Source organism: Myotis yumanensis, unplaced genomic scaffold (genome assembly GCF_028538775.1).
Source record: "Myotis yumanensis isolate MYYU_CA2020_CCGP unplaced genomic scaffold, mMyoYum1.0.hap1 SCAF_2, whole genome shotgun sequence".
NCBI lineage: Eukaryota > Metazoa > Chordata > Mammalia > Chiroptera > Vespertilionidae > Myotis > Myotis yumanensis.
In genome coordinates, this window is record NW_027223753.1 from 29,391,649 (window position 1) to 29,402,709 (window position 11,061).

General features: G+C 42.0%; 1 protein-coding gene across 1 annotated transcript; it reads left to right on the top strand.

The window, feature by feature from the left end:
• The first annotated feature begins 18 nt into the window (after positions 1–18).
• SMS (spermine synthase) lies at positions 19–1,760 on the top strand. The gene has a single exon (XM_070404966.1). The coding sequence runs from the start codon at positions 232–234 to the stop codon at positions 1,327–1,329; it is 1,098 nt and encodes a 365-aa protein (XP_070261067.1). The 5' UTR covers positions 19–231; the 3' UTR covers positions 1,330–1,760.
• The last annotated feature ends 9,301 nt before the right edge of the window (positions 1,761–11,061 follow it).

Here is an 11,061-nt window from a genome sequence, read left to right on the forward strand (position 1 = left end):
TCGGGCGCCGGACTCACCTTCCGCCGCTTCTCTGGACGTAGCGGGTGACGGGGACCGCCCCTGGATGCGACCGGAAAGGGACTCTCCCTGCCGCGGCCGAGCGGGGCGGTCATGGACTTGTGACTGGGACCCACCTGGGTCAGTCACTTACGACAGAAGATTTCGGAAGGGCTCCGAGCCCGCTCCCCCTGCACGGAGTCCCGCCGCCGCCCCCTCCGGCCGGGCCGCAGGATGGCCGCCGCGCGGCACCGCACGCTGGACTTCCTGCCGGGCGCCCGAGCCCGCGACCGGACCGTCCTCGCAGCCCTGCGGCCCGTGTTCCGGGCGCGGGGCATGACGGAGTCGCTGCACACCTGGCAGGACCATGGCTGCTTAGCGACCTACATCGGCGCGAGCGGCAGCTTCGCCAACTTGAGAATTTACCCGCATGGCTTGGTGTCGCTGGACCTTCAGAGCTACGGCGGCGATGCGCAAGCCACGGAGGTGGACGGCCTTTTGAACGAAGTAGAGGAAAGAATGAAAGACCTGAGTCGGGGCAGCCCTGGGAGGGCGAAGCGCTTGCCACCCATAGTTCGAGGAGGGGCCATCGACCGGTACTGGCCCACGGCCGACGGCCGCCTGGTGGAGTACGACATCGACGAGGTGGTGTATGATGAGGACTCGCCCTATCAGAACATTAAGATCCTGCACTCGAAGCAGTACGGGAATATTCTCATCCTGAGCGGGGACATCAACCTGGCGGAGAGCGATTGGGTCTACACCCACGCCATCATGGGCAGCGGCAGAGAGGATTACGCTGGCAAAGACGTGCTGATCCTGGGAGGCGGGGATGGAGGCGTCTTATGCGAAATAGTCAAACTGAAGCCCAGGATGGCCACGATGGTCGAGATTGACCAGATGGTGATCGACGGGTGTAAGAAGTACATGCGGAAAACGTGCGGCGACGTCCTGGACCAGCTGACGGGAGACTGCTACCAGGTTCTGGTGGAGGACTGCGTTCCGGTGCTGAAGAGGTACGCCGCCGAGGGCAGAGCGTTTGACTATGTGATCAACGACCTGACGGCGGTTCCCATCTCCACCGCCCCGGAGCAGGACTCCACGTGGGAGTTCCTCAGGCTGATCCTGGACCTGTCCATGAGGGTCCTGAAGCAGGACGGGAAGTACTTCACGCAGGGAAACGGTGTCAACCTGACGGAAGCCCTTTCACTCTACGAACAGCAGCTTGGATGCCTCTACTGCCCGGTGGAATTCTCCAAGGAAGTGGTCTGTGTCCCTTCATACTTGGAGCTGTGGGTATTTTACACCGTTTGGAAGAAAGCTCAGCCTTGAAGATCAGTATGCCCTAATCCTGAATGTTGCAGATAGCCTTCCTGACCTGCACATGCTGCACATGCCATGGAACGGAGTCAGGCAGTTGCTGGTGAATTCAAGTGTTTTTTTTTTTTTTAGTCTAATAATTACTTTTAATTTAAAAAAGCAAATGGAAAATGTATGTTTTTATGAGCTAAGGTGCTTTTGTTTATGAAAGCCAGCTGAAGATAATGAAACAGCTTGAAGAAGGCTGCTCAATGAACCCCTAGATTTGAATGTGATTTTGTTACTTTTTAAAAATGTATGGGCTTTTCTTGTGTTTTTTGTTTTGTTAGACTTTGAATTTGATTGTTTGGAGGAATGAACATCATTGTTTTGTTCTGGAGGAAAGTCTCTATGATGTTCCCCAAAAAGTTAACTTAGACATTAAAATTTGGTGCTTATGCCCAGCTGGTGTGGCTCAATGGTTGAGTGTCGTCGTATGAACAGGGAGGTAACTGTTCGATTCCCAGTCAGGGCACATGCCCGCGTTGCAGGTTTAATCCCCAGTGGGGTGTGTGCAGGAGGCAGCCAATCAGTGATTCTCATCATTGATGTTTCTATCTTTCTCTCCCTCTCCCTCTTTGAAATAAATTAAAAATATATATGTAAATTTGGTGCTTATAAGAAATAAAACGGAATGAACTAGCAATGCATTGATTAAAATTACAAATGAGAAAAAATATGAAACAAAGAAACCTCTCTCACTTTAAAGCTGATGCCCAGAATCCAGCCCTCTATGTCTATCTCACCAAACAGCAGGGGTCTCATATCTGAGAACACATTCTGGCCCAGATCATCGTGTGATAATATAGACAGAATAACCCTTTCCTAACTTAAGTAACTGGGGGACTTTATAGTTTTTTTTTTATTGTGATAAAATATACATAAAAGATTACCATCTGAACCGTTCTCAAGTACACAGTTCAGTAGTGTGAACTGTATGCACATTGTGTGAGAACATCTCCAGAACTTTTTCATACCCATTAAACAATTCCCCATTTCCCCTACCCCCAGCTCCTGGCAACTATCACTTTCTCTTTTATGAATTTGACTACTCTTAGATACCTTATATAATATAGTTTATTTTAAAAGAACAAAAAACAGGCCTAGCATAAAGAAAGGAGCCACCCTTGGTTTTAAAAGTAAGCATCTAAACATTGACTGCAAAGCCTGTGCTCTTCCCGTGTGTCCTTCCTTCCTTCCTTCCTTCCTTCCTTCCTGCACTCATTCATTCATGACACAGTGTGTTCCAGGATGTGTTTAGGTCTGGGGGACACAGTGCTGAACATGACAGTTGTGTGAACATGTCTGCAGTTTCCTGAGCCCAGCAAGCAACGTCATCCTTGCTTTTTAAGCTCTGCTTTTTCCTGCGTGGTCTGTCAGGGGAACACCTACGCAATGTTAATTATGAGCTCACATGTAATCATCTTTCAAAAACCTTTCTGGACTCTCTAGACCCTACTCTAGTTTTTCTTTGTGACATGCTTTACCCCAAATCTACAATTACTAGAATACTTTACTAAACTATTTTGTTTATATCTAAGTTACTTGAGAACAAGAACTATATCTAGTCCATCTCTGTGTTGCTAATACCTGGCACAGTATGGACAGAAGTAGGTGTTTGGTAAATGTTTGCTGGCTGGCTGGATCTCTGACCAGTCGGCACTGTGATTTTCTTCTGCTTACATCATCACATAAACCATCAGAAACGCAAACATTTCATCACATGCTGGTGGAGCGGGAGAAGCACCTTTGTTACTTGTCATTGTGAGCCATGCGTGGGTCCCTTTTCCTAGCGAGGCTCACATAGCCTCCTAAAGTCTTCACTACCTTCCTAAGGCTGAGGATAAAACAAACCATCATTTTGCTAAGGAGCCACGCTGTTAGCTTTGGGACAATTAGCAAGATTATAGGTCCCAGCCAAACTGACATTTTTTCAGCCTGGACCCAGTGGTCCAGCCCTTCCTCCACACAGGACTAGGGCTAGGCGGAAGCTCAGAAGGAAGAGGGGTTGGAATTGCTATAGCTTCATCTTCCCATTCCAGTTCCACATTTTTATGTTTCCCTGATATGAGCTCTAAACATAACAGCTTAGTCCAGTGCAGGCCATCCCAGTGCCTGTGGGGCTAGCTTCTGCTTATCTTGGTGCATTCCTAGCTATCAGTGTGCTTCTAAACTCTGAGACTATGTATTGAGAAATACTGAAGAGATGAAAAACATAATTGTCCTGGCCCTCCATCTCATCCAGTGTCTGAGGTTGCAGATTTTTCTTGAAATTTCTGGGTTACTTTTCAATTAGGATCAGATGCAGAGACCCAGATAACAGGGAATCAACCAGAAAGTTAAGTGCCTTCACATTAGCAACTAACTGAATTATCTAGGAATTAACAAGGAATGCATGAAACTTTAAGAAAAACAAAATTTAACAAATAAAGAGATGAACATTATATGCTGGTGAAACAACTATGCAATAGTTAGAACCACAACATAGAGGTACTACAGCACTATGGACAGACCTTTAAAAACAATGTTGATTGAAAAATCTAGAAAAGACTAAGGTTTAGAATCTAATATTATTAATTAAAACTACAAACAACCCTGGCAGGGTAGCTCAGTTGGTTAGAGCATCATCCCAATAAACCAAGGTTGTGGATTTGATCCCCATTCAAGGCACATACAAGAATTAATCAGTAAATGCATAAATAAATGGAACAACAAATCAATGTCTCTCTCTCTCTCTCTCTCTCTCTCTCTCTCACCAGTAATAAAAATTCTAAAAAAAACACACGCACTACAAATAGACCAATCTATGTGGTATAAGACCAATTCTACATGGTATAGAGTTAATATCTGTTTGGGTAAGAGAGGGGGGAGGCTAAATATAGGGTGAAAAAATAAAGCAAGACTTTTACTTCTAACCACAATAGAATAACTGGGCCTGGGTTTGCCCTCCTGGTACAAACAAGTAGACAAAATACATGAAACAACTGTTGGCTAACGACATTGGATAACAGGCTGCGCTGGACTGTGATTTCTAGAGAGAAGGGAACAGATGAGACGATCTCATCAATTGCCTTACATTTCTGCCTGGAGACACTTTCTGAAACGAGGAAAGGCAAACCCAAGCTGAGCCTGGCAATATTGCATTGTTGAGAGAACATAGATTGAGGGTCATGAAGTATGAAAATTTGTGGAACAGTAAAATGGAGAGAAGGAGGAGAAGAGGGAGAGGGAATGAAGGGGAGGAAGAAGAGGAGGGAGAGGAGAAGGACTATTGATAGCTTTAAATACTGGTATTAGAAAAGGACCAAAGTACAATATTGGTGGACTAGGCTTCTATCATAGGAAGCTGGAAAAAAGAAGAAAATTAATAAAAATTTAATGAGTAGAAGAAATAATAAAAAGTGGAAATCAATTACATGGAAAATAAGCAACCAATAGATAAAACCAAGAAAGCCAAAAACTATTCTTTATTTCAAATACTGACAACACAGATAAGCTAGACTAAGGAAAAATAAAGAAGACACAATTATAATGAATAAAAATGGGACATCATTACACCTCATACAGACATTAAGTGGACAATAAGGAAATATTACAATTTTGTCAATGAATTTGACAATTTAGACAAAATGGATAACTTATGTAAAAATACAAATTTCCAGAACTGAAAAAAGGTGGACATTCTGCCATGCTTTATATAAACATTTAATTTTTAATTGAAAAACCCATAATATAAAATCTCCAGGTCCTGATGGCTTTTCTGGTTATTCTGTCAAACATATAATGAAGAAAACACCAATCCTACATGACTCAGAAAACAAGTGGAGGGAAGTATCAAGTATATCATGTATATAAAGAAAATGGAGTGCTTTGTATATAGGCCCTTTCAGAGTTGTATGTGTTGCAAATTTATTTTTTCATTGTATGACTTGCCTTTTTCAGTCCCTTTATAGTGCATTTTGATAACTAAAAGTTACTTAATATTGTCTTTTTAACATTTAATTGTTGTCAAATGTCTCAGTCTTTCCCTACATGGTTAGTGCTTTGTAAATGCCACTTAAGACATTTTTTCCTAATTAGATATGTCAAGATATTTTCTTATAATACCTTCTAGATCAGTGCTGTCTAACCAGAAATATGAAGAAAGCTACATGCATAATTTAAAATTTTCTGATATCTAAGTAAAGAGCAAAAAGAAACAAAATTAACATTTAAAATGTTTTCTTTAACCCAATATATCTAAACTCTTATTTCAACATAAAAATTAGTGCAATTTTTAAAATGCTGAGTGTTTAAAATTCAGTAAAAAATTTACACTTAATAGCACATCTCAAGTGCTCAATAGCTAGGCATGACCACAGCAATTCTAGAAGAGTTATTGTTTTTACCCTTTCACATATAGATCTTTCTTTTTAAGCTGTGTTTTTATTTTTATTGCTAAACCTCAAACATTTATTTTTTTAAGATATATTTTTATTGATTTCAGAAAGGAAGGGAGAGGGAGGGAGAGATAGAAACATCAATGATGAGAGAGAATCATTGATCGGCTGCCTCCTGCATGCCACACACTGGGATGGAGCTTGCAACCTGGACAGGTACCCTTGACCAGAATCAAACCTGGGACCCTTCAGTCTGCAGGCCAATGCTCTATCCATTGAGCCAAACCAGCTAGGAATAGATCTGTTTTATGTGAAACTGAATTTTGAGAGTAGTGTGATCTAGAAGTATAGGTGAATATTTTTTCATGAGAGTTTCCAATTGACCCAGAACCAATTTATAAAAAAGACTAGGGGCCCAGTGCAAGAATTCGTGCACCTTGAAAGGAACTGTGGGCCGTGAGGCTGTGGTGGGCACAGGGGTGGGTCTTGTCGCATCTTCCACGCCCCCGCCTGGCCCCTCCCGCCACAGCCCCTGGTCTCCTCTCTGCTGGTAGCCCCGCTCCCGCTGGCACCGCTCCCATGCATTGACAGCTCCAGCCCCACTTGCACTTCTAACAGTGTGGAGCAATTGGGGCTAGCGCCAGCAGTGGGTGTGAGCGGGCCCGGCACCATCAGAGGGTGCAAGCGGTGGCTGCTGCCCCGATCGCCCCGCAGGAGCAGGAGCAGGTGGAGAAGCCCTCAGGGCCAATTGGAGCTGGTGGCCACCGCTCATACCCACTAACCACTAACAGCACCGAGTGATCGGGACCGGCGCTGGCAGTGGGTGTGAGCAGCAGCTCCCGTGCTGGTAGCGGGTCAGAGCGCTGGGCAAAACCATGGCATGTGGGAGCAAAGAATTTTCAGTAACCACCAGAGGATTGCCCCGATGACAGCGACTGGCGCCCCGCCTTGGTCTGGCGCCCCCTATCACCTGCTTCACCATCCCGCTGTGGCCGACGCCTGCCATGTTCCATGCTCTGCCACCTGGTGGTCAGCACACATCATAGTGACCTGTTGTTTGGTTGTTCTGTGTTTGGTCTATTTGCATATTAGCCTTTTATTATATAGGATAGTCATATCTCCATTATTTCACTTTTACTTTTCCCATATAAATTATGGTCAGCTTGTGAAGTTACCCCAAACTATATATTAGAATTTTGATTGAAATTGCATGGAAACTATATATCAGTTTGAGGAGAGTACTTTAAGAAAATACATATCATGTATTCTTCTGATGCTGTCATCTGGGCAGCATCTGTGCATGTCCTTTCCTTATAGATTCTGCTACCTGCCACAATCTGGGGTGCAGGCAGCAGACTGAGAGAGAGGCTCCACCTTCAGAGCTGTGAAGAAAACACAATGGGGAGCTCCCTTTATTACAGTAGGCATTTTCAAGGGCAGAACTTTATAGAATTCCAAGGTTCAAGAATTTTAAGATTCAAAAAAGAAAAAAAAAAGGCATTTCAGAATCCTTATATATCAATAAAAGGGACTTTTGTGTCCTGTGTATGAGTTCTCAGGGGCTACCCATTCTTGCATTTAGTTTAATTTGGGGTAAATCTATTGTACTTACTCTTCTAGAGATCAGATTAGATGCTTTCCACTCCTCATTGTTCTTGCTGTTTTCTCTGTGGTCACAGACTGAGTTCAATGGAGAAGCTAATGGCAAAGGTAGAGGCCTCTGCAGGCTGACTGATCAGGCAAACAAGGAAAGAAACAGTCTCTATGGAAATAAATATTTGTTAAAGGTGTCTTGGACATCTGAAGATGATTGATAGGATGAGGATAAGGACAAAATACAAACAAGATTAAAGATTGGTCATGGCTGAAAACAGGGGTTCCTGTAAGTAATTGAGCTTACCCTCTAAGGTGAATGTTGGTAGGCCACCATCTCGAATGCTTTATGTCTACCAGGTCAGGCTAATGCAGTCCACTAGTAGGGAAAGTATCTGTCTAGGGTTATAGTTATGAATTTGAAGGTCTGGATGGGGAGTGAGCTGGAGTGTTGGCGAGGAGCAGAAACCAACATACTAGAAAGAGGGGCTAGTAGGTAGGAGTAAGGGCATAGATAGAGTAAGTAGAAAGAAGATCACTATGAACAGAGGGGAAAGTGGGTAGTCTGGGACACATACGAACTGGGTAGGTAAATAACATGGATGGGGTAGTGGAAAGAGCTCCTACTATTCAGAGGAGGGAGAGTGGTAGAGCAGAAAATACAAAGAGGTGAGTGCCACATGGGGGTAGAGCCAGGAGAATTAGGATCCAGATTAGGAAGGTTGCTTAGAAGATGAATTTTTTTAGGAACATAAGGAGGCTGGAGTTTAGATGGAGAAATTCGAGGTAGCTTGGTTCTCATTTTTCCAAAATATTATTCATCTTGTCAAAATGAGGGACTGCACGTAAGCTCTGACCTAGGCCTGCAGTTATCTCATATACTAGCCTTCGCCTCATCTTGTGGCATAATGCCCATTATGACATGTACACAGCTATCCACTGGGGAAATCAGGAAGGCCCCATAAAACCAGAGAAATGGTCCCAGTTTCTAGTGATCATGGAAAATAACAGTGGAAATGAGGCTATAATACTTGTTCACATTCCCTGGGAAAACGTATACCCATGTCCCTCAGTTGGCAAAGATTGATCAAAGGGCTAAGATAGAGTTAGGGTATTGGGACCCAGGAGAATGGATCTGAGGCAGGATTGGACAAAGTGGGGAGAACTCAATATTCCATTTATTTAACCTACTACATTTTCAAAGGCCTTACCTATCATATATATCACTCCATGAATAGGAGGCATCAGAGAAGAGATAATATGTCCATATTATGACTGATGAGGAAATTGAAGCCAGAGAGGGAAGTGTATAGCAAGCAGCAGACCAGAACTTGGGCCAAAAATCAAACAGTAGGGGCATGTAGGAAGAGGCAGAAAATGGCACAGAGCACTGAGAAGCAGCACGATCTCCTTCCGTTTCTGGACAGGATGCTACAAGTGTGCTTCAGAGCAGAATCTTAAAGTGTGCTTTCTGGTTAGTGCCTGTGGTTCCTAGATTGATTTGTTGCCTGACCCTAAGATGGTACTAGAAACATAAGGCCAAAGCCGATGGGATGGCTGCCCATTTCCGATGCCTACTGGCCAGTTTTCAGCTTTCTTACTACTTGAGATGCCTACTGTTATGTCAGATGATTTAGGGACTACTGCACTCTCCTTCTCTATTTTGTCTGTAGGAATTCTCTCTCCTTAAAACTCCTGGTTCCTTTGAGCACCACCCAAATCATAAGTCCCTTTGGTCCCCTATTCTTTTCTGTGTACTTTTTTTTATCAGAGAAAATAAAACTATTTCCATTTTCTTTTCAAAGTCTAATTTTAATCCAGACTGAACAAACAAGTAGAAAAGTGAGAAAGCTAACTGTAGGTATACCAAATGTGAAGGCATGGATTATTAACAGAACCTTTTACCTGCATATTTACAAGCAATCCTTTTGCACATAAGTTTTGTTTTTAGTTAGTTGGAAGAAGATTTTTGACATTAGGTAAAAATAGGACTGAGGTGGTACCACATTATAGTAAAAGTATTAGAAATGTGATCCTCAAGGTGTATCAATTATAAACCAGATGAAAACTTGAGTGACAAAGATCTAGCAAAATTCTCTAGTAAAAAAGTCAATGCAATTCATGCTACCAAATAAAGATAAGAAAGCCATATAAATAGAGCAGAATAATGTCCTAAGCTTTTGGGTAATGAGGTTAAGTGAAATTGAACAATTTCAAATTGCAATAAATCCTCAGTGAAGAATCTTGGTTGTTCAGTTGAGAGCTCCAACTTTTCCTTTTCTTTTTTAAAAAAAAATATTTTTGATTTCAGAGAGGAAGGGAGAGGGAGAGAGAGAGAGAGAGAGAGAGAGAGAGAGAGAGAGAGAAACATTGATGAGAGAGAATCATTGATCGGCTGCCTCCTGCATGCCCCACACTGGAAATTGAGCCTGCAACCCAGGTATGTGCCCTGACTGGGAATCGAACTGTGACCTCCTGGTTCATAGGTCAACGCTCAACCACTGAGCTATGCCAGCTGGGTCCAACATTTTATTTTAATGACATTTTAAAAGTCCTTGGTATCAAATAGCACTTGGATATGTAAATCAGTTAATGACATATTCTAAGACTTTAATGCCAGAGATTTTTATGATTGTGATTCATATTTTTATTTTTATTTTTATTTTATTTTTATTTTTTTAATATATTTTTATTGATTTTCCACAGAGAGGAAGGGAGAGAGATAGAGAGCTAGAAACATCGATGAGAGAGAGACATCGATCAGCTGCCTCCTGCACACTCCCCACTGGAGATGTGCCCGCAACCCAGGTACATGCCCTTGACCGGAATCGAACCCAGGACCTTTCAGTCCGCAGGCCGACGCTCTATCCACTGAGCCAAACCAGTTTTGGCTGTGATTCATATTTTTAAAACAATTCATTGAGACACTAAATGTAAAACTAAATGCAAGCTATGTACTCACATCTAAAAAAGAAATGCTACATTTCTGCAATAATGTGTATTTCCAGGCAAAGACTTTTTCCCTCAAGAAAAGCTGCATTTAAAGGATAAACTTCTAAGTAGTATCACTTTTAACATTTCATTTATTTCAGAATTGATTTTATTGGAGCCCAAACAGTGGAATTAACTGTATATAATATACTATTATATATATATATATATATATATACATATACATATATATATATACTATTTTATATATATATATATATATATATATATATATATACATTTTAAGTTATAGGAAATAAAGTTTATTTTGGCAGATAGTGTTAAGCAAAATTAAAGCTGCATACACTAGTAACATAACTGAACATCCTTAATTTGGCATAAGTGTTTCACATTTACTTGTTTTCCTATGTTCTACTAAATCACCATAACCTAAACTGCTTTATAGAATCGATACATTGAAATTTAACTCACTGTTGTCGCTTATGCTCTGATTCCCAACAAAACTTTTCATAAACTTCTTTGATCTCTGTGCCCATCTCGTTATCAATATCATCCAAATATGGATCACCAGCCCCTGATAAATCTCTTCCATTTTCTTCTGGAAGAAAGATTTTTGGAAAATCTGGAAAAAATTTTTTCTCTTTCAAGTAACTATTGATATTTCTCTTGGTAATCTGCATCAGCTGCAGTGAAAGGAACACCATCAGATGTATAAAATGCTGGTTCATTCATAAAATAGGATCATTTCAGCTATTGCTTCTCTGTGTGCTGAGGTTACATG

Excerpts from the sequence above, each read along its gene's own strand:
- SMS (XM_070404966.1), top strand. The coding sequence starts at position 232 with ATGGCCGCCGCGCGGCACCGCACGCTGGACTTCCTGCCGGGCGCCCGA.